The sequence below is a fragment of the Lutra lutra genome, chromosome 1, assembly GCF_902655055.1.
Source record: "Lutra lutra chromosome 1, mLutLut1.2, whole genome shotgun sequence".
Lineage (NCBI taxonomy): Eukaryota > Metazoa > Chordata > Mammalia > Carnivora > Mustelidae > Lutra > Lutra lutra.
This window is the reverse complement of record NC_062278.1, coordinates 138914985-138938764: the sequence shown is the minus strand read 5'-3', so window position 1 is coordinate 138938764 and position 23780 is coordinate 138914985. Positions and strand designations below refer to the sequence as shown.

At 37.8% G+C, this 23780-nt stretch overlaps 2 protein-coding genes across 2 annotated transcripts in view; one reads left to right on the top strand and one right to left on the bottom strand.

The window, feature by feature from the left end:
• On the top strand, nucleotides 1–21121 carry PP2D1 (protein phosphatase 2C like domain containing 1). The gene is made up of 3 exons (XM_047737796.1): nucleotides 1–173; nucleotides 6508–7571; nucleotides 19880–21121. Exons 1-3 carry the CDS (start codon nucleotides 145–147, stop codon nucleotides 20677–20679), a joined length of 1893 nt encoding a protein of 630 aa, XP_047593752.1. The 5' UTR covers nucleotides 1–144; the 3' UTR covers nucleotides 20680–21121.
• RAB5A (RAB5A, member RAS oncogene family) overlaps nucleotides 20888–23780 on the bottom strand; it is a 31130-nt gene continuing 28237 nt past the window's right edge. Inside the window, exon 6 of the mRNA XM_047737809.1 lies at nucleotides 20888–22332. Coding sequence (XP_047593765.1) covers nucleotides 22217–22332 — 116 coding nt within the window. The 3' untranslated portion in view covers nucleotides 20888–22216. The remainder of the gene's footprint in view (nucleotides 22333–23780) is intronic.

The following is a 23780-nucleotide window of genomic DNA, read 5'->3' as shown; positions in this document are numbered from 1 at the left end:
TCCCATCACATCTGTGGGACAACCCCCACCACGACCACCATCATAACCACCTCCATCACAGCTATCACCATTACTATCCAAGTTGAAGGAACAGAGACTGGGGAAAGGTGATAAAGAGAAGGCCAAGGGAGGTAACAATTCCAAATGAGCAAGGAAATTAATAGTGCTTTCAGGTAAATTTTCATTTCTATTGGATGACAAATGTAGTCAATGAACATTTAAAAAAAAACTCAAGTGTAATTAACATATAATATTACATTCGTTTTAGGTGTACAAGATAGTGATTCAACTATTTTTCATGAGCACATGAAAAAAATTCAATTTTTTTGGTAAAGATTTATTTATTTATTTGAGAGAGAGAGAGAACATGAGCAGGGGGAGGGGCCGAGGAAGAGTCAGAGAGAATCTCCAGCAGACTCCACAATGAACACAGAGCCTGACCCTGAGGCTTGACTTCCCGACCCTGACATCATGACCTGAACTGATATTAAGAGTCAGAAGCTAGGGCGCCTGGGTGGCTCAGTGGGTTAAGCCGCTGCCTTCGGCTCAGGTCATGATCTCAGGGTCCTGGGATCGAGGCCCGCATTGGGCTCTCTGCTCAGCAGGGAGCCTGCTTCCCTCTCTCTCTCTCTCTCTCTGCCTGCCTCTCCGTCTACTTGTGATCTCTCTCTGTCAAGTAAATAAATAAAATCTTTAAAAAAAAAAAAAGAGTCAGAAGCTTAACTGACTGCACCAGGCCCCCCCAGTGATTCAGCAGTTCTGTATAGTACTCAGAGTTCATCATGATAAATGTGCTCTTAACCGCCCCCCCACCTTTTTTTGCTTGTTTGTATCCAAGTTTGATGAGAAAGAAAACACAATTGTGAGAAACTGGAACACTCAGGGGTCGCTCAGGCTGAATACACTTGATAACCCTCCAGGGCAGAGGGCTGAAAACTATTTGGCAGATTCCCTAAATCAGTAAATCAGATCCCAATGTAAATGATCAAGGCCACAGACAGACAAGTAGGATCCCATGGTGAGTCTAGGAGGTGGGACTCTGTGAAAGGTCCCACCTGTTTCCCTCACCGCCCCTCAGGTAACTGTCAATTTATTCTCTATACTTAAGAGTCTGTTTTTTGGTTTGTTTCTTTTTTTCCTTTGTTCATTTGTTTTGTTAAATTCCACATGTGAATGAAATCATGTGGTATTTATCTTTCTCTGACTCACTTCACTTATCATTATACTCTCCAGATCCATCTATGTTCATACAAATGGCGAGATTTCATTTTCTATGGCTGAGTAATATCCCAATATCCCAAGTTTTATATACATATATATACACATATGTGTGTGTGTGTGTAATATCCATATATATGGTTATAAGTAATATAAGTAATATCTATAAGTATATAGTACTTATAAGTAATATCTATATCTGTATATGGATATTCTTTATTCACTTCTCTATCAATGGACATTTGGGCTGCTTTTGTAATTTGGCTATTGTAAATAATGTCCTCCATACTGTTTTCCACAGTGCCCACACCAGTTTGCATTCCCACCGACAGGAACAAGGGTTCCTGTTTCTCCTCATCCTCGCCAACACCTGCTGTTTCTTGTGTTTTTGATTTTAGCCATTCTGACAGGTGCGAGGTGATATCTATCTCATTGTGGTTTTGATTTGCATTCCCTAACGTTGAGCATCTTTTCATGTGTCTGTTGCCATCTGTAAGTCAATAAACAATTTTATCTGCAGTGTTCTTTTTCCTCCACTTTCTTAGTTATCAAATGAAATCTTGGCTTCCTGTTAGACTAAGTACATGAGGAAATGATATATTCTTCTGACTACCTTATACAAAAAAGAGGGCTTCCATCCCTCTCTATACTCTTATTCTGCTTTGCTTTTCTTTCTTTCTTTCTATTTTTAAGATTTTCATTTATTTATTTGACAGAGAGAGAGATCACAAGTAGGCAGAGAGGCCGGCAGAGAGAGAGAGGGGGAAGCAGGCTCCCCGCTGAGCAGAGAGCCTGATGCAGGCCTTGATCCCAGGACCCTGAGATCTTGACCTGAGCTGAAGGCAGAGGCTTAACCCAACTGAGCCACCCAGGCGCCCCTCTGTTTTTCATGTTAGTACTTACCCCCATCTGGTATTACACGTATGCATGTTTCCTTTATGTATTGCCTTTGTACCAGAATATAAGCTTCATCAGAGACCACGCCCGTTCTGTTCACTGTTGTATCCCCAGCAAATAAAATAGTACTTAGCATATTGCAGACACTCAAATATTTGTTGACTGAATGAAAGACACATTACACTCTAAGCATAGCTTCCTGTGGGATGAAACTGTATTATGGCTATTCCCCATATACAAGAAAATAAACCTCTGGTGTAAAGGATTGACTCTAAGTCAAATGACAGTAGTAGGGTGCCTTATAGATTGTCCCAACAGTTCATCAAGCCTCAGGAAAACTGCAACCTTTACATGAACATTACCAAATAATAGCAAATAAAAATATTTGTAATATGTTTTAGCCAAAAGAGCTCAATAGCATTGCCAGTACTCATTTCTCCCCATACTTCTCTGCTTGCCTGTCCAGTTCCTTCCCTGGGTCCTCTTCCTCCTTCCTCCTGCTAACTGGTCATTCCCTTGAATTTGCCTTGGACCCCCCTGTTGATCTCTCTCCACTGTGAGTTTTTCTGGGTGGGCTTCTCAGGTGTCGTGATGCCACTCGTAGCTAGATGAGGGGTTAAGTCCCTGGGTGGGCACTGTCCTGGACTTCATCTGACCTGTTTAATTCTTTGCATGAGCACATGAATGTCTCTGCAGACTCCTCCCCTCGAAGCTTCAAGCCTTACCTGTCTGCAAGTCTTTAGCAACATGTGCTCACCGTAGGTGGCCTGGCGTAGGTATTGAAGTGAATAGAGTGGGTGCCTGGATGGTTCAGTGGGTTAAAGCCTCTGCCTTCCGCTCAGGTCATGATCTCAGGGTCCTGGGATCGAGCCCCACGGTGGGCTCTCTGCTCAGCGGGGAGCCTGCTTCCTCCTGCCTCTCTGCCTACTTGTGATCTCTGTCAAATAAATAAATAAAATCTTAAAAAAAAAAAAGGAGTGAATGGAGGCTGATCAAATTTGTTTTTGAGACTGAAGTGTCTATCAGCGAAATTGATATAATTTGGTTTTTGCTTTTAAATAGTCCCATAAAGATAATAGAATGAAATAAGACAAAGTTGAAACAAGAATGGAAAAATATTGATAATGGTTGAAGCTGGTGGTGGGCATATGGGGGCTCATTATACTCTTCTATTTTTGTGTAGTTTTGATTTTTTCTGTTTAAAAAAACACACAAAAATTTGTTGTTGAGGCAAAGCCAGGAAGACCTACTAATATGCTAATATTTTCAGAAGCATTTATGAGGTAGAAATTTGTAAATAGGGGTGCTTGGGTGGCTCAGTGGTTTAAGTGGGGCATGAACTCAGGACTCCAAGATCAAGAGTCCCAGGCTCCTCCAACTGAGACAGTTGTGCCCCTAAATTGTGTTCTGTTTTATGTGTCCAGTTTATTATTATTTGTTAAAGTGAGTAATCATTGTAGTAAGGCAATGATATATACAGTTTACCACAACATATTAATAAATACATATAACACAATTCTGAAACACTCAGATTCAGGTACTGCTATTAAAAAAATCCTCACCCAGGGCACCTGGCTGGCTCAGTCAGTAAAGCAACTCTTGATCTCAAGGTTGTAAGTTCAAGTCCCATATTGGGTGTAAAGATCACTTAAAAAAAAATTTCCTATTGACTTATTGGTTTTTTTTTTTAAGATTTTATTTATTTATTTGACGGGGGGTGGGGAGCAGGCTCCCCACCGAGCAGAGAACCTGATGCGGGGCTCGATCCCAGGACCCTGGGATCATGACCTCAGCCGAAGGCAGAGGCTTCAACCCACTGAGCCACCCAGGTGCCCCTGACTTATTGATTTTTTTTAAAATTAGGGTTTTTTTTTTTAAGATTTTATTTATTCATTTGATAGAGATCACAAGCAGGCAGAGAGGCAGGCAGAGAGAGAGGAAGGGAAACAGTCTCCCTGCTGAGCAGAGAGCCCGATGTAGGGCTCGATCCCAGGACCCTGGGATCATGACCTGAGCTGAAGGCAGAGGCTTTAACCTACTGAGCCACCCAGGTGCCCCATTAAAATTAGTTTTATATATATTTTCCCCTAAGCGTTACAATTTCATGTGTTCATGTCATGTGAGATGTTTTAATTTGGTTCAGTCCTAAGTGTCCCTTTTTGCTTAGGGTAGAAGGTGAAGGCAGTTTTTGAGCGTCCCCTATTGCCAATTGTTTCACCATTTATCTCATTTGATGCTATAAATAATCATGTTCATTTATAGATAAGAAAGCAGATGTTCAGAGAAGCTTAATAACTTGGCTAAGGCCATATAATTTCTAAGTGACGACAGGCTTTTTTTTTTTTAAGACGGTTCTTTTTTTAAAATCCAAACTCTAGGGACGCCTGGGTGGCTCAGTTGGTTAAGCAGCTGCCTTCGGCTCAGGTCATGATTCCAGCGTCCTGGGATCGAGTCCCGCATCGGGCTCCTTGCTCAGCAGGAGCCTGCTTCTCCCTCTGCCTCTGCCTGCCATTCTGTCTGCCTGTGCTTGCTCTCTCTCCCTCTCTCTCTGACAAATAAATAAAATCTTAAAAAAAAAAAAAAAATCCAAACTCTACATTGTTCATAGTATATTGTTTTGTCTGTCCATATTCAAACTTTCAGTATGAGACCATGACTTAGTATTGAGTAATAATGGCAGATTTTAGGATGGTCTACAAAATTTACATTTCAGAAAAGATGACAGATATATTTTATAGGCAAGTATATTTATGTAAGTTATGTTAATACTATTAATGTATTATTATATATTTAATTATATTTAATATAATAACACATTATATAAGTGATATAATTATATAGAACATATATAACATATATTATTGATATATGATAATTATATTTATATAAAATGACACATATATTATTAATATATTATAGTATATCTTATTTATACATATTTCAAAAGATAGATAACAGGCCACTAACCAAGACTGGGATTTGGGAGGTGGGGTGAGACTGGAGAAAAAAGGTGAAAGTTTTTTCATTTCTAGTTTGTGTCTTTCTGTCTTGAACTTAAAAATGATTATGCATTACTTTTATGCTCAGAGATACTATTTTGTCATCAGGACTAAATGTATTCATTTCTTATTTTAACAACTATAAGCATTCTTGAATACCTGTTACTATGCTTGGAATATTCCAAGTCCCTACAGGCCTCAGACATTCTTATTGTTGTAGGCGTATCTAACACATTCAATGTACTAAGATCAAATACAACTTCTGTGAGTTGAGTTGTTGAAGTTAAATATAACTTACATGAAGTTGAGTTGAAGTTAACATATCACATGTCATAAACATTTTAAGCCACTAACTAGGGGTGCCTGGGTGGCTCAGTGGGTTAAGCCTCTGCCTTCTGTGCAGGTCATGACCTCAGGGTCCTGGGATCGAGTCCCCCATGGGGCTCTCTGCTCAGCAGGGAGCCTGCTTCCCCCTCTCTCTGCCTGCCTGCCTCTCTGCCTACTTGTGATCTCTCTGTCAAATAAATAAATACAGTCTTTTAAAAAATAAAAATTTATTTATTTTAGAGAGAGTACACCAGCAGGGGGAGGGGCCGAGAGGCAGGCAGAGGGAGAGAATCTCAACCCGACAGGGCGCTGTGTGCAGAGCCTCATGCAGGGCTCAATCCCACCATCCTGAGATCATGACCAAAGCCGGAAAATTTGGATGCTTAACCGACTGAGCCACCCAGGCACTCCTCCTATTCATTTTCCTGTGAACCCTTTAAGTAGGGAAAAAAAAAAGTATTTTCAGCAAGATAAAATGGAGTACAAAAATAATTATGCTGAAATTTTAATTCAAATACCTAGTTTTCAAGCATAAACCTTCACATGCCTGGGATACAATCTTGTGCTGATTTCTCTGAGTATTTGTTCTTAGATTTCTAGTTGACTTCGTATAGACTTTGCCTAATTTTATTCAGGCATACAAAGTTCAATCACCAATTTTTTGAGTACTTTTTGTGCGTTTTTTTTTTTTTAAGGAATGATAGAAAGATGCATCAGAATATTCAATAGTAGGCCTGCATAGAGTTTTGAGAACCTAAAACAAATTGCAAAGAAAAGGGTCTGCTTGCAAGGACTTTCAATGTGTTGGGGCACATGGGTGGCTGAGTGGGTTAAGTGCCTGACTGTCCACTTGGGGTCAGGGCTCAGGTCATGATCTCATGGATCAAGAGATCAAGCCCAGAGTGGGGCTCTGTGCTCAGCGGGGAATCTGCTGGAAGACTGTCTCCCTCTGCCCCTGCCAGGTGTTCACTCTCTCCAATTCTATGATACATAAATAAACCTAAAAAAGAAAAAAGCTTTCAATGTGTTATTCCTGGCATGTCAATATCTTTTGTCCTGTTTGCAGAGTGTTTTGGAAATCAAGGGAATGGAATGAGGGAAAATCAACATTTGAATCAGAAAGTGACATCTCACTTTCATTGAGAAGAAGGTGTTCTAGAAGGAAGAAGGAGGACAGACTGTCAGGAGACTCTGAAGACCATGAACAGCAGCGTGACCAACTGATGACATTTCCCTGTTCCATATGCAAGCGTGAAATTGATCTACCTGATGCTTTCCTCCATAAAAAGCAGCATGTGGCTCTGGCCGCCTTGGGGTTTCAATGGATGAGTACCAAGAAACCAGCACTTCCACTGGTTTCCATTCAGAGACAGTTTATGATCACTAAACTATTGTCATTTTCTATATTCACTGAAAAAATCCTCCAGAGCATTAATAATGCTTTTGAGCTACTTTGGAAGAAACAAATACCAGCATACTATAAGATCATTGATAACATTCACAGGAGTTCCATATGTTCTCAAGCAGTCTGTCATGGATTGATTAAAGGTGTAGCTATTTGTGAAGACAGAAATTCTACGTGGAAAGCTGACATGAATGATAAATTCACTGTGGTGAATAACTTTGGCAATAAACCTGATGTGTGTTTTTTCGGTTTGTTTGCTGGACATCATGGCGCCTCAGCAGCAAGCTTGACTTCAATGGAACTCCCAGTTTTACTTCTCCATCAACTTTCCAGATTTGATCCTTCCTACCAAATGACTCCTGAAGAGCAAAATGTAATCAAATCCTTTCACACGGTATTTAGGGAGGAATACATAGCTATAGAAGAACTTTTTTCCTCCGTAAAGAAAAAGAGAAAAAAGGTGAAATGTGAGTATGAGAACATACACAAAGCCTTTGCTAAAGCGTTTTGGAGAATGGACAGGCTTTTACGTCTCGGAAGGAATGAAGTGTCCAGGGTTAGATGGAGTGGCTGTTCTGCAGTTACTTGTATATTGGAAGGCAGTATTAAAAAACCCTATACTGAGAAGAACTGGAAAATCAATAAAGCTGATGACTTGGCAAAGAGTCTCCCTTCCCAGATGATGCCACAAATGATGTCTGGAGTACTCCATATTGCAAACACTGGTATGTACATGGAGTAGTCTCATTACACCTTACAGTTATTTTTTATCCCTGGCAGCAAAACTCCTCTTGCTTCTGAGCTATTTAGTGACCTATGATTTAGTGACTTATTAATCCCTTGAGATTCCATTGACTAATAAATGATCAAGAACCACAGTTTATTTTTTTTAAGATTTTATTTATTTATTTGACATGGAGAGAGAGATCACAAGAAGGCAGAGAGGCAGGGAGAGAGAGAGAGAGAGAGAGAGGAGGAAGCAGGCTCCCCACTGAGCAGAGAGCCCAATGCAGGGCTCGATCCCAAGACCCCGGGATCATGACCTGAGCCGAAGGCAGAGCCTTTAACTCACTGAGCCACCCAGGCATCCAAGAACCACAGTTTAGATGCAGATTGCAGGCACAAAAATAATTGTAATTTTTTTTCCCCAAGAAGGAACATATATGTAATAATTTGACCAAAACATTAAATTTTCTAAATGGGGTACCAATATAGCTGTAGATAAAGGCAAAGCAAACACATGACATTTGCTTAGATCTGAATGAAACATAAAACATTTCCCATACTTCCCTTTTTCAGGAGAATGGAAAGTTTTTTGAGGATTGTTACAAGTCTGGTTGTTTAAACCGGTCAGTTATTCTGATAACACATTTGGAATAGGTCACTTGTGCTCACTGGGCAAAGTAGTATCAATTTAATTTTAGAGAAAAAAATAGTTTGTGCCTCAAGTTTATAAGCATATATTCTCTTCTCCAAACATTTGGCTGTGTTTTTAAAATTGTATTTCAAGAAGCAATCCTTGTAGGGCTAAAGTTCTACCTTAGGAGGTTGCCAAAATGGAAAGCCCATATGTAAAACATTTTTAGCAAAGTTAAGCTGAGTTCCATGAGATGCTTAGTCAGGTTTCCACTACCCCTCTCATCAACAGAATTATTATTTTTAAGTAAACCCTACCCCCACTGTGGGGCTCAAACTCACAACCCTGAGATCAAGAAATCTCATGGTCAGGCACCTGGGTGTCTCAGTGGGTTAAGCCTCTGCCTTCGGCTCAGGTCATGATCTCAGGGTCCTGGGATCGAGGCCCACATCGGGTTCTCTACTTGACAGGGAGCCTGCTTCCTCCTCTCTCTCTCTGCCTGACTCTCTGCCTACTTGTGATCTCGCTCTGTCAAATAAATAAAATCTTTAAAAAAAAAAAAATCTCATGGTCTACTGACTGAGCCAGTAAGGTGCCCCTATATAGAGTTGTTATTTTTTTAAAAGATTTTATTTATTTATTTGAGAGAGCAAGAGAGAGCATGTACAGGGTTAAGGACAGAGGGAGAAGCAGATTCCCAGCTGAGCAGGGATCCTGATGTGGGACCCGATCCCTGGACTCTGGGATCATGACCTAAACTGAAGGCAGATGCTTAACTGACTTAGCCACCCAGGTGCTTGATAAACAAGGACAGTTTATTTATTATTTTATTTTATTTTTAAAGATTTTATTTATTTGTGAGAGAGAGCACAAGCAGGGGGAGTGGCAGACAGAAGCAGAAGCAGGTTCCCCACTGAGCAAGGAGCCCAATACGGGACTTGATTCCAGAACCCTGTGATCATGACCTGAGCTGAAGGCAAACGCGTAACTGAATGAACCATCCAAGCATCCCTAGAGTTATTGTTATTATTTTTTTAAAGATTTTTTTATTTATTTGAGAGTGAGCGAGAGAGAGCACAGAGAGAGAGGGAGAGAGAGAAGTGGACTCCCTGCTGAGCACAGAGCCAGAAACAGGGCTGGATTCCAGGATCCTGAGATCAGGACTTCAGCCAAAGGCAGATGCTCAACGAACTGAGCCACCCAGATGCCCCTGCCTTAGAGTTATTATTAATAGTAGTGTCCACTTATTGAATAGGGAGTATAGCCCAAGTTTTCATTTGTCTTATGAGAACCCTGGTGTCTAAAGATATCCTCATACCTTCTATGTATTGTTTTTTTTTTTAAATGCATTCGACATATAACATGGTACAAGTTTATTAAAGTATTTATATGATATTTATATATTGTAATATGATTGCCGTTTGGGTGATAATTAGCACTTCTATCATGTTACATAATTATAATTTCTTTTTGGTGGTTGAAACAATTAAATTCTCGTCTCAGCAAGTTTGGTGATTATAACACAGTATTCTCGATATTCCCTATACTGTGCTTTAGATCTCCAGGATTTACTACTTGCTGCAAGTTTGGACCCTTAAACATCTGTTCTATCTCCCACCTCCCCCCTTATATCTAAGTGTTGTTACCCCACTTTTCCAGATGAGAAATTGGAAGCTCAGAGAGGTGAGATAATTTGTTCAGGGTCTCGGAGGTAGTAGGTATTGGAGCTGGAAATCAAGCCCATGCTTGATGTCATGCTGCATCTGAAGGGAATTGCTTCCACAACTAGAAGAGGCTGGCCCCCAGCAAGTGGGATGTGTCTGAGATGGTTCCGAACCAAAACCAGATAATCACAAAGACTACCACAATGTCCAGGTCCCTGGATGTAAGCCTGTTTCTGATCAAGCTCTGGTTCTGAGCCCAAGATGAGTACTCCAGAAAAGCAATAAAAAGAAGCCAAGTCCAATGCCAGTTTCCTCAGAATTTTGTCATTTCTCAGACTTTATGCTGATGCTCCAGATGGCTTCAAAGCAGGTATACTTCATGCACAGTTTTCAGATTTTACACCACTCTGGGAACTGACCCATATTCTTGGATGTGGGACCTCCATTAGAACATGTCATTATAGGAGCGCCTGGGTGGCTTAGTTGTTAAGCGTCTGCCCTCAGCTCAGGTCATGATCCCAAGGTCCTGGGATCAAGCCCCACGTCAGGTCCCTGCTCAGTGGGGAGACTGCTTCTCCCTCTCTCACTCCTCCTGCTTGTGTTCCCTCTCTCTTGTGTGGCTCTCTCTGTCAAATAAATAAAATCTTAAAAAAAAGAAAATGCCATAATACATCAGGGTTCTTGTAAAATTGAAGGAAGAATTATGAGACAGTGAATAGACACTATCATTAAATGTCTAATTTCCTATGATTCACTCCTTCCAAGATCACTGCTGTTTGGCTGGTTCTAATCTCCAGGTCAGACATTTGTTGGATCTAATTTTCAGGCTTACATAATTGTGTTAAACTGTTTTCATTTAGGCATCCTTTATTTTAATAGAAACAAATATGTAGGGAAAAGTTCCAACTTGTGAAAAGGAGGTCGTGATTGCTCCTGAAAGAAAATGATTTAAATCGGTTACAAAATGTGAATTTTCACAGAAATTTATCAAGAGCATGTGTTGTATTTTATATAACAAGACCTATAATTATAGCATGGGAATTTACCTTTCCTGTATTTTTCTGTATTTCCTGTACAAATTTATTTAAATTTGTAAAATACCAGGGTCATCCCAACTCAGGAATTAAATAAAACAAAACAAAAACCTCACTATATAATGAAACATGAGTGCAGTAATGAAGCCACTGAATAAAAGTTGAATTCATGCATGTGGGAAAAAATATTTCCAAACTGACATTCTTGACTTTTTTATTCTTAGTGCTTCCCATTTATATTCCATTTTATAATTTCTCTTGGTGCTCTATTTTATTTCAATTAATCCTCATAGAATCAAAACACTAACAAATATATTTATACAGAATACATAATTATACTTTTCCCCTAACATTAAATAAACCATAAATTTTACATTTCTAATTAACCACACTAGTTCCTTATAAACATAAGGGATTCTTATCTGATCCCTTTGTCTCCCCCAGTGTTTTTATTTTTAATAGCTTTATTGAGATGTAACTCACAAAGCACACAATTCACCCATGTAAATTGTGCGGTCCCAGATGTGTGCAACCATCCCCATAGTCAATTCTAGAACATTTTTGTCCACTTAAAAAGACACCCAGTACCCTTTAGAAATCAGCTCTCTAACCTGCCATTTCTCCAAGTCCAAGCAGCCACAAATCTACATTCTGTCTCTATACATCTCCGTATTCTGGGCACTTCCAATAAATGTAATCATAGAATTTGAGCCCTTTTGTGACTATCTTCTTTCACTTTGCATGTTTTGAAGGTTCATCCATGTTGTAACATGCGTGAATACTTCTTTTTGTTGCTGGGTAATATTTCACTGTATAATTAGGTTATATGTTGCTTATCCATTTATTCAGCTGAAAAACATCTGAGTTGTTTCTAATTTTTGGCTATTATGAAGAATGCAGGCATGGACATTGTACATAAGTTTTTGTATGGACACGTTTCACTCCCTTGGGTATATACACAGGAGTGGGATTGCTGGGTCCTAAGGTAATTCTACACTAAACCATTTGAGGAACTGCCAAACTATCTTCCAAAAGGCTGTACCATTTCACTGTCCTGCCGGTAACCTATGAGGGTTTTAATTTTTACACATTATCCCAATGCTGTTTTTCCAATTCTAGCCACCTTAGTGGGTATGAAGTGGTGTTGATTTGCACTTTTCTGTTGACTCATGATGTCGACTATCTCTTTATGTGCTTACTAGTCATTTGAATATCTTCCTTTGAGAAATGTCTACTTAAATCTTTTGTCCATTTTTAAATTGGGTTACTTGTCTATTGAGTTGCAAGATTCTTTTTTATATTCTGAATACAAGTCCCTTACCAGTTGTATGGTTAGGAAATACTTTAATACTTAATAATTAATTAATTATAATTAATTCTGATAATTAATTCTTATCTTCTGAAGCAAAAACTTTTAATTTTGATGAAATCCAATTTATCAACTTTTTTGTTTTGATATTTGTAGTTTTTTTTTTTTTTGAGTTTAAATTTTATTTTTTATAAACATATATTTTTATCCCCAGGGGTACAGGTCTGCGAATCGCCAGGTTTACACACTTCACAGCACTCACCATAGCACATACCCTCCCCAATATCCATAACCCCACCCCCCCTCCCCCCATCAACCCTCAGTTTGTTTTGTGAGATTAAGAGTCACTTATGGTTTGTCTCCCTCCCAATCCCATCTTGTTTCATTTACTCTTCTCCTACCCCCTTAACCCCCCATGTTGCATCTCCTCTCCCTCATATCAGGGAGATCATATGATAGTTGTCTTTCTCCAATTGACTTATTTCGCTAAGCATGATACCCTCTAGTTCCATCCACGTCGTCGCAAATGGCAAGATTTCATTCCTTTTGATGGCTGCATAGTATTCCATTGTGTATATATACCGATATTTGTAGTTTTAATGTCGTCTGTGAAACCATTGCCTAAACCAAGGCCACAGAAACTTATACCAGTATTTTGTTCTAAGAGATTTATAGTTTTATCTCTTACATTCTGGCCTATTATCCATTTTGAATTAATTCTGTATGTCATGTGGTAGGGGTCCAACTTTATTCTTTTCTTTGTTGTTAACACAGTTGTATATTATTATCTCTTTTACTACCTTATTTTGAATTGCTTTATTCCTATTTATCTCATTTGTTAGGTTGTTAGCTATAACTCTTTGTTATACAATTTTTTGAGTTTATAGTGTACATCTTTAACCTCTCAGAGTCTACTGTCAAATGATATATGCCACTTTACATATAGAATAAAACCCTTACAACATCATAATTTTATTTCTTCCCTCTCAGACTTTTTTGTTCATATGTATATATATATGAACTTGTCTCTTTTTATACAAGCATACCTAGGAGGTATAGTAAGTTTGGTTCCAGACTACCACAATAAAGCAAATACCGCAATAAAACAAGTCAGATGAATTTTTTGTTTCCCAGTGCCTGTAAGTTATGATCACATTGTATTGTAGTCTATTGTGTGAAATACATTATGTCTAAAAAGGCAATGTGCACACACTAACGAAAAGTATTTTATTGCTAAAAAATGCTTATCATCATCTGAGGTCTCAATAGTGAGTTGTTACCTTTTGGCAAGTGGAGGGTCTTGCCTTGATGATGATGACTGTTGGTCGATTGGGGTGATGGTTGCTGAGGTTTTGGGTAGCTATGGCAATTTCTTAAAATAATAAAGTTTGCCACATCCATTGGTTTTCCTTTCATGAGTGATGTCTCTGTGGCATGTGACACCATTAATATTTTACCCACAGTAGAACTTCTTTCAGAATTGGAGTCAGTCCTCTCAAACCTGGCCACTGCTTTATCAACTGAGTTCATATGATATTCTAAATCCTTTGTCGTCCTTTCAGTGATCTTCACAGCATCTTCACCAGGAGTAGATCAGATTCCATATCAAGAGAGCACTTCCTTTGCTCATCCGCAAGAAGCAACTTGTCATCCATTTAGTTTGATCATGAGACTGCAGTTACACAGTCCCAGCTGCAGGCTCCACTTCTAATACTAGATGTCCTGACTTGACAACTGCAGTGACTGACGGCACTGGTCTCGAACCCCTCCAAGTCATCCATGAAGGCTGGAATCAACTTCCAAACTCCTGTTAATGTTGATATTTTGACCTCTGCCCATGAATCATTAATGTTCTTAATGGCATCTAGAATGGTGAATCCCTTCTAGGTTTGAACTTACTCTCCCCAGATCCATCAGATTACCAATTATCTATGGTAGCTATAACTTCATAGACGTATTTAATGACTTGAAAGTCAAAATTCGACTCCTTGACCCATGGGCTGCAGGATGGATGTTGTGTTAGCAGGCATGAAAATACTAATGTTGTTGTACATCATCAGAGCTCTTGGGTGACCAGCTGCATTGTCAATGAGCAGTAATATTTTGAATCTTTTTTTTCCCCTGAGCAGTAGGTCTCAATAGTGGGCTTAAAATAGTCAATAAACTGAAGACACACACTGTCATCCAGGCTTTGTTGTTTCATTTATAGAGCACAGGCAGAATGGATTTCTTAAGGCAATTTTTTTTTTTAAAGATTTTTATTTATTTGACAGAGATCACAAGTAGGCAGAGAGGCAGGCAGACAGGCAGGCAGAGGGAGAGGAGGAAGCAGGCTCCCCGCTGAGCAGAGAGCCCAACGTGGGGCTCGATCCCAAGACCCTGAGACCCGAGCCAAAGGCAGAGGCTTTAACCCACTGAGCCACCCAGGCGCCCTAGGATTTCTGGGATGGTAAATGGGCACTGGTATGTGAATGGTTTACTTTATCTATTCAGTATCTGTCTAGTTTGTACATATTTGGGGTTTTAAAACAATATTTTATTTTTATTTATTTGACAATGAGAGACACAGTGAGAGAAGGAACACAAGCAGGGCAGGTGGGAGAGGGAGAAGCAGGTTTCCTGCCAAGCAGGTAGCCTGATGTGGGGCTTGACCCCAGGACCCTGGGTCATGACCTGAGACGAAGGCAGACGCTTAATGACTGAGCCACCCAGGTGCCCCTCGGGTTTTTTTTTTTTTTTTTTTTAAGACTTTATTTTAGAGAGAGGCCGATCACAAGAGAGTGGGAGGAGGGGGCATTGGAGGAAGGTGAGGGAAAGCAAGAATCTCAAGCAGACTCTGTGCTGAGTGTGGAGCCTGATGTGGGTCTCTATCTCATGACCTTGAGACCATGACCTGAACAGAAACCAAGAGTCTGAGCCACCCGGGTGCCCCAGTGCATATTTGTTCTTAACTCCATTCAATGAGGCCCCAGAAACTACTTTTGTACTAGTGATGCAACCTTACATAATTGGTGAGCTTCATTCTTTTTACGTATTTAAAACATGCATATCCTTACCTTGAGGCTGTATTAAAGCAATCACTTGGTAACCTTGAGAAGAGAAAGACAGCAGCTTGAGGTGGTCAGCAATTAAGGCATTGTGAATAGTAGAAAAGTATTGGGAAAGCTATGACAGGTCTCTGGAACTAGAATGAGCTCATTGGACAGAAAACTAGAGCACTAGAAAACAAAAGTAGTTTCTGATAATTATTTCCAGTCCCATCCTTTTTCTTTAAAACCTAATTCAGGCGCTGGGAGACTCCCACATTGGGCTCCTTGCTCAGCAGGGAACCTGCTTCTCCCTCTGCCTGCCACTCGCCCTGCTTGTGCTCTCTCCCTCTCTGACAAATTAAATAAAATCCTTAAAACATAATTCAATTCCAGAATCACCTTACTCTATGCAGGAAAAGAAACCATATTCTTAAATAACACTGACGTTTTTATATGCTTTACCTTCCCTCTCTCCTTTTTTTGGGTTATGTTGGTGGTGAACTCATATATTGTTAGGCTCTAGATGTACAATAGCGAATTTGAATTTCATGCTCATACAGCTGACAATATGAACAAAGGGATCTTTTAAATAATCAATGAAAACTGGCTCCCCATCAGCAAGGCTCTCATACTGATCATCAGTAGAGTCATAAACCTGGTGCCCATGCATACAAATTCAGCCTTTCTTGCCAAAATCAGTCTTGCAGAAAAACTGGATATAAGTTGTTTCCCTGACTTCGTTCACATAATTTCATTATGCTTCCAATTTAGGTACACCTCAGTTTGAATTTCCTGTTTGTGCATGCTCCTTCTCAATTGCTTTTTCTTTCCCCAATAACGATTTCATTTCCCAAGCTCTAAGTTATTGCTCCTTACTACTTTAAACCCATTAATCTACTTCATAAGAATTAAAAATTTTTTTTTGTAAATGTGTCTGAAATCATATATTTATAGCTTCATCTCAATCTTTTTTGGATTGCCTCTCTTCTCCTGCTTTCCCCTTCATGGGACCCAAAGGGGAAAAACAAACAAACAAACAAACAAAAAAACCTTTATCAAGTTTCAACTTATTAAAATCACCTTCTTAAATCTTCACAGTAACAATGAAAAAGTAACACTGCAGGTAGAAAACTCAACTCAGGGAAATAAGTGACTAAATGAAGGTCACACAGACATAAAGTTGGAATTAAAGCCCAACCAAGTGTGTCAGACTCCCAAGTGTTTCCAATTCTCCATGCTGTTTCTTCCAAACCAAGCTAACTTTTTATTTCTGGGTACCCCTGCATCCTAGATATGCTTCTTTTTCTTCCACCACATATACTTTTTCTTCCATTTTCCTCCAGTTTTCTTAAAATTTTCCTATTATCTTTAATAGTGAGTGGCTTTATCTGAAAAAAAAAAAAAATCTTGATCTTGCCCATTCAGATCTAGAATTCATGATTCTAAGGTCACTCCAAAGTTTACAGGAGTACTCTTCATTTTCACAAGTTGAAGATAACCCAGCAATTAATTGCAGGAGGCAGTCACATCATTGTTCTCTGTATAAGGAATACTTTGCCTGACTACACATACAATTTTGAAAAGGGCTGAGTATCATCTCAAAGCAGTTTTTCCAATCCCCATATTATTAATGTCCCTCTTACAGTAATCCTGTTCCACTTTTGTTCTGATATTTTCTGAAGGGCACAATCTCTCCAAACTGCTGAAGCTGGTAACTTTGTCTAGGAATTTGAAGTATTTATGCCCAGATTCACAGAAACTTTTGTATAAGAGTCTACAGATCAGCTCACTGTCTATTCTCATTCCCTCCAGAGATGTTATAGGAACCTTTCTTTAAAGTCAGTCTTTGGGAAGCCTGGGTGGCTCAGTTGGTTAAGCGGCTGCCTTTGGCTCAGGTCACGATCCTGGATCGAGTCCCTCAGCGGGGAGCCTGCTTCTCCCTCTGCCTGCCACTCTGTCTGCCTGTGCTCACTCTGACAAAAAAAAAAAAAAGCCAGGCTTTAAATTGTCATGAACTGTTCCTTTCCCCTTTCAGTTCCCCAGACACGTGGACATAGAGTGTCATTTAAATCTTCCTCCAATTTCCCCTCTTCCTTGGGACTTTTTGTTCATTAGTCTATCTTAACTTTCAGTTTAATGTAGTCATCTGCTTTCAACAATTCCACTTGCAGCTGATAGCATATGCAACGTAGGCTCAGGCAACAAGAAAAAATTATTAACTCTGCACATATAATTTTCCTTCTTGTTTGTCCCAACAGTACTCCTCCAAGGCTTGAATCTTATTTACCCTCTACTTCTTAGACTATACGTGAATAGTTGAGTATAGTAAGCACCTCTTCCTCACGTTTTTCTTCATGCACCATTCACATAGGAAAGGATGTGAATTATTCAGAAGGCACTATTTCCATTTACACCAGGATGAACAAACTGTCAACTAATTCAAAGCCAGACAGCAAGTAAATGGTAGAGTGAAAAGAGCGACCAGGATTTAATGACCCTTCTTCTAGGAAGTTCTATTGTACTCAGTCCAAGGGATGTTCACAACAGTAAAATAAGCCGAACTGGCATTTCCTACGTCGAATGAGCAATTGGGAAATGAAAAAAAAAAAAAAAAAAAAAAAGGCAAATAGTGCATAAGGTTATGCTTACCAATTTCTGCAGAGGCAACTAAAATAAAAATACCAGTTTACCACTTTTATTGTAACAACATAATTGTATTAAATTATTTTCAAATCATACAACAGAAGAACAGTACTTTTTCTTTTGCTGAGTGGTCTTTGAATTGCCGCATGCAAATAAAACATTTAGGAAATCAGTGGATTTAACTATTCTGAGCCAAATAATGTCCCCTGTGTTTTCAGAGCTATGGTTGCAATTATTTCTAGTGTATGTACACACATAACAGAAATTTTCTAATTTAAAAGAGATACTGAATCATATGCCCTCCTAACAGAACATCTGATTACCCAGGTGGCATGTTCATTACCAATCCATGCTGTTTTGCTGGTACAGTAATAATTTACAACTCAGCAAAAGTCAAGAATTATTTTACCAATTTATCTTCTGCAGAGTTTAAGTAAAATGACCAGCAGAAAAGACTAGTTAATACAAAATAATAACCAAACTACAGAAAAGTAAAAGAGGTCATGTAGTTTTTAGGATCACTTACACAGTTCTCTGGTTTTAAAAATATTTTCCAAGGATGCCTGGGCGGCTCAGTTGGGTAAGCATCTGCCTTCAGCTGGGGTCATTATCCCAGGGTCCTGGGATAGAGTCCCACATCAGGTTTCTTGCTCAGTAGGGAGCCTGTTTCTCCCCCTGCCTGCTGCTTCCCCTGCTTGTGAGCTCTCTCTCTGACAAATAAATAAATACAATTTTTTAAATTTAAAAAATAAAAACATACATTATCTTTCTAATTCCCATTACGTAAATGAGCCAACAGGCTCAGCCTATGTCTGACACTGATGCTTCATCAACTTAACTCTTTAGGTCCAACCATATTATAGTTGGGTAGACTTTAGCCTTCTGAAATCTCAATTTCTTTACCTCAAAAACAGGATTAGAACTGAACCCCTGTAGCAACAAAATTCAGATTCCAGGTATAGTACCATGCTTGAAACCAGATATTCTAATGTAAATTTTGCATGATCCCAGGGATTTTAATTCTCAAAGGTACTGTAATATTCAAACATCATTAACTCTATCTCAGAATAATTTATATGCCCTCTTATAAACAACGATTCCATATCAAGAAAAACTTGCTTATGCTTGAATATATAATCATGTTCCTGAAAACTTGGGGAAAATTATTTTCTTAAAAAACTAAAAAATCTTTTTTTAATAAACCAAAGGAAGTTTTAGTAGTACAACCATCCCTTAATCTGTTCAGATTATGTTTAGATTTTCTTATGATTTCAATGAAGTACACATCACAAGTTCATCTGAACCATGATAAACTACAATCAACTTTTAAGACTTCAGTTTTCAATCAAAGGGTTTAATTTAATGTTGGCTAGCTATTATCCATGTAATACATTAATAATACATTTTTTTTTCTTTACAGGGCTAATTGACTTAATTTCTTTTTAACCACACAACATGAAACTAGTAAGACTGACATTAACAGTGGCATTATAATTTTCTTCTTTGCCCACACCTATAATGTGCTTAAGTTTTAAGTTTTACCAGGTACAAAACTATCAAACTCCACTTAAAAAAAAAAAAAATCAATGCTGTGTTTTTAATTAAAAAGGCATTTATTAAAACATTTAAAAAATGTCTACTCTATAGAATATATGTTGATCATAAAAAAGTTCAACTCTTGGCTCTATAAAATATTCAGAAGCTGTTTCATAAAAAAATTAATAGTTATTTTGTATTTGTAGTTTTAGTTATTTTAATATTAAGTGCCGTATTTTAAACACTAAGTTACTTAAAAATTAGGGATAAACTGGCCTCTCAGTTCCAAATGTTAATTACCATTAAGTCACTTATTATTATCAGTATTTCACATTACGTAAAAAATATTTTAAAATGGCCTTTCTACTTATGCACTGAAACACAGAATAAAATTAACAGCATATTTTGATACAATTGGCTGTTAAATTTCTAAGATCAATTTTTTTCTCATAATCTTCTAGGTAATGTACAAGCAATCTTATGCAGAAATGGAAGAGGCTTTTGCATAACCAAAGAACACACTACGCGAAACATAACCGAAAGAAGACGACTACTTCAGAATGGAGCAATGATCAGTTCAAATGAACCATATGGGCTCCTAGAAGGGCAAATAAAAACCACACGAGGACTTGGATTTCATGGAAATCTCAAACTGAAAAAATCTATTATACCAGCACCTCAAACTATCTCTGTCCCTATTGATGACTTATGCCAATTCCTTATCTTAGCTACTAATGGACTCTGGGAAGTTTTGGATACAAAGGAAGTCACTGCACTGGCAATGACAATATTTCAAGTATATAAAGAAGCCTATTATTCTAACACAAAAAATCAATCTTTACCATCCAAAGAGCCTTTCCTAATCCATGAACCAAGCAATTCTGTATCAGAAAGTAATATCCATATATTGTTTCAGTATAAACCTGAATCTACAGAATGTGTATCAACTATAAATTCAAAGGAAGATTTGTTTGATTCAACATGTTCTAACCCTAAAAATGAACAAACATTTCCACCAGAAATGAGTAATCATGATCTTTACGGTGAGAAAGAAATCAATGGACCAACCAGTGTAGACGATGTGTCCAAAAATTCAAGTGAAAAAGAATCACGCACTCAAAGTTTCTATGAAGGTGCAGCCAAGTATATTAGCCATGAACTTGTAAGTGCTGCTTTAGTAGCTGGCTCCAGAGACAACATTACAGTCATGGTAATACTTCTCAAGGGAACTGAGTATCAGTTTCTGACTGACAAAAGATAAAGTTCCGATTATCAAGAGTATAAAAATATAAAGACAATTCCTCAAAGAACCAGATATTAGGATAATACTTCAATACCACATAAATAATTTTTAAGAATGTATTAAAGAAACTATAAAAGCATATTTTAGATTACATAATACCATATATATATATATATATATATATATATATTCACTGTTCCATGCCAAAAAAGAGAAAAACAAGTACTTGCTTTTTTATACCACTTTATTCCAACCTGAGCACCTCAATATAAAACTAAACACTGGTGAACTGTTTTCCTTACTAATTCTGAATTACTGTAAATGTACAAGTTCTGCTAGCAGTTCAACACTTAAATAGATTAAATCATCTCTGACACATGGTAGATTTCATATAATGAAAATACCTAAAACAATTAGTGCAATATACTGAACTGATCAAAATAAAATGAACTTTGGAAAACAAGCCTGCAAGATTGTTACTAACATACTGTAATACTTATGTTACAAATTACTGGTACATTGTTTATTATGGTTCTAAGCCATGTAGGAACAAGAGAAGCCCCTTCCTTTTAAAGGGAGAGAGAAGGAAAAATTAGCTGTTTTAGTAACTGTACATTTTGTATACTTTTAAGTAATTCTTAAATATTACAGGAAAGTAATAAACATATATGGAGACTACAGTGCAGTACCCTATTTACAGTACAGCTGAAGATCGAATTTAAAATAATCAAGTTTGAATGTACATAATTGTTAGTGCATTGACTATATTATGTCCAAAGGGAACAAAAGCTCCCTCCCTTCCCCCAAACAATAAAACCTATGTAATGGCCAGCAGTGATTAAACAGAAATCACAGACACCTGGTTTGTTCCATTTCTGTTGAAGAGCTTACATGTTTGAAGGGAACACTATCCATTAAGATGCATTTATCAGTTTTCATATTCTTAAAACAAGATGAGGTTACATTTGACTTTTTTTTAACCCCACTAAAAATATCAGGACTGGCTATACTTTAGATACCACTAATGTTCATGTTTTTCCCCCTGAAGATGTGGGACTGTTTTCTTGTGGTTAATTTGTTAAAATGTGGAATGTACATTTTAAATATGCATACTAAGAAATTACCAGTTGCCTGAATACTGTAGCTAAGCATAAATATTTTTAGAACCTCCTTCTAAAAAAAAGACTGTTTTTGAAAAGCCCAAATTAATAAGTTCCAAATCTTTTACATAGAAGTGGCTGGTTAACTGTGGGTTTACATCATCCTTTGACTCTACCCCTGGTGACGAGAAATGATTCCCTAACCGTCCAAGGAAACAAGCGTACACACACACCTCTCATTCCCCCCTTCTACTTCTGAAACATTAGTCAGAGGGTCACATGCATGTTATTAAAAATTAAGTTCAAAACACTTAAAATAATCCTGTATTAGAAACTTGACTCTATCATAAGTCTCTTCTTTTTGGAAGTCATACTGGGCTGGTTAAATGCTCCAATTCCACTGTCGTTAACATTTAGGAAGCAGAAGAAAATTCCAGCAAGTTCAAACTGGAGGTTTAGTTACTACAACACTGACTCCTGGTTGGCTGTGTGGGTTCAGTAAGGTCTACTCCTCTTCCTCTTGCAGAATTTGCTCCTGGGTTCTGTGGTTCATTCTTTGGCAACTTTTTAGCTGAGAGATAAATTATTAAAATACACACAATTAGAATATTCATGTTAGAATTATTTTCATCTGCTTACTTATAATCTTTTTTTTCCCCCCGCTGGGTTAACCCAAACTATCACAGAGCTATTTGGTCATTCTTCTGAAGTGTTTATTAAGTATCTACTAGATATTACCAAATATTATTCTTTCGTCAGTCCTTAGTGAGGTTAGTGGGTTGAAGGAAAGGTAAGATGAGGAACAGTTAGAGACATACAACTAAAACTTAAGTTGACTAGAGCTATATTTAATTCTTTATATTCAGTTAGTATACCAGAATAGTAGTATTTTATTTCATAATCATTAATACCTCTATTGTTTAAAGAAAATCTAAGTCAATAAAGATGATGGCCAGCCAATGTTTATAAAGAATCTTAGCTTATATCAATGGTCTCTGGACTGCTACATAAATACTTTTTCACCAGTAGCTCTGCCTACTCTAAGCAGACTTGATTCTAAATGGTCTACCTCAAAAAACTTTACCAATTCTGGGCTGCATGATCCTGGCTTGCCACGTCTGGATAAAGTCCTCAACAAGCAGTTATAGTTTTAGCTCCGCTAAGCTCTATATAGCTAATGGCTGTTCTCTGGAGCCTGGATCCCACTGATTTAAAAACATACCTGTTAGATGTAGTCTGCTTGAATCCCAAAGATTCTTCATGTGCTGCATTCACTGAATATTAACTATCTCTAGGAGTACCAATTATAAAGGTGACTAAAAATACTGGTCTTATCAACCCTGGGCAGAGACTACTATGGTTGAATTCTAGCTTTACCTTAGCCATGGCTCCGGTTACCCAAAAGTTGAACATGCTCTACTTCAGTATCTAAACGCTCAGTTGCATTTTGGATCTTTTATTTGTTTTAATATTTCACATCAACATTAATCATCTTAAGAATCAATGGAAATTTTGGAAGAAAAGCCTTCACCTTGGGCTAATTCTCTAGAAACGGTGCTAGGGATGGTAGGGTAAATGATAATAAAATGGCAAATTTCCAGTGAAATATATTTTCAAACAAAGGCTTGTAGGGACAAAGAGTAAACTAGCATTTATAAACTTTATTATAATTAATACTCTTAGATTTTGAACTGAGATTTCTCCCTTTACCATACTTTTCAATGAGCTTTCTGTAATTAGATCTGAAATTACAAGGTTGAAGGAAATAAAGTAGAATGAGAAACTTTTAATCTTCTACTGGTCAACTTTTACTGTGAGAAGATAAAATAAAACATAACTTAGAGGTCTCAGAAGCAGTCTTCTGTCTCACATCTTATTATTACTTATTATTACTTATTGTATTACTATAGTAAAGGTGATAATATTTGTTTGGTATATGGAAACTGGAGTTTACCAATTTGCCCCTAAATTAGGATTTTAAGAAGCTAAAAAATCCCAGATCAAGTTCATGAAGACGTA

Excerpts from the sequence above, each read along its gene's own strand:
- PP2D1 (XM_047737796.1), top strand. The coding sequence starts at position 145 with ATGAGCAAGGAAATTAATAGTGCTTTCAG. Across the intron at positions 174-6,507 it reads GAAATTAATAGTGCTTTCAG|AGTGTTTTGGAAATCAAGGG; the intron begins GTAAATTTTCAT and ends TCCTGTTTGCAG. Across the intron at positions 7,572-19,879 it reads ACTCCATATTGCAAACACTG|GTAATGTACAAGCAATCTTA; the intron begins GTATGTACATGG and ends ATAATCTTCTAG.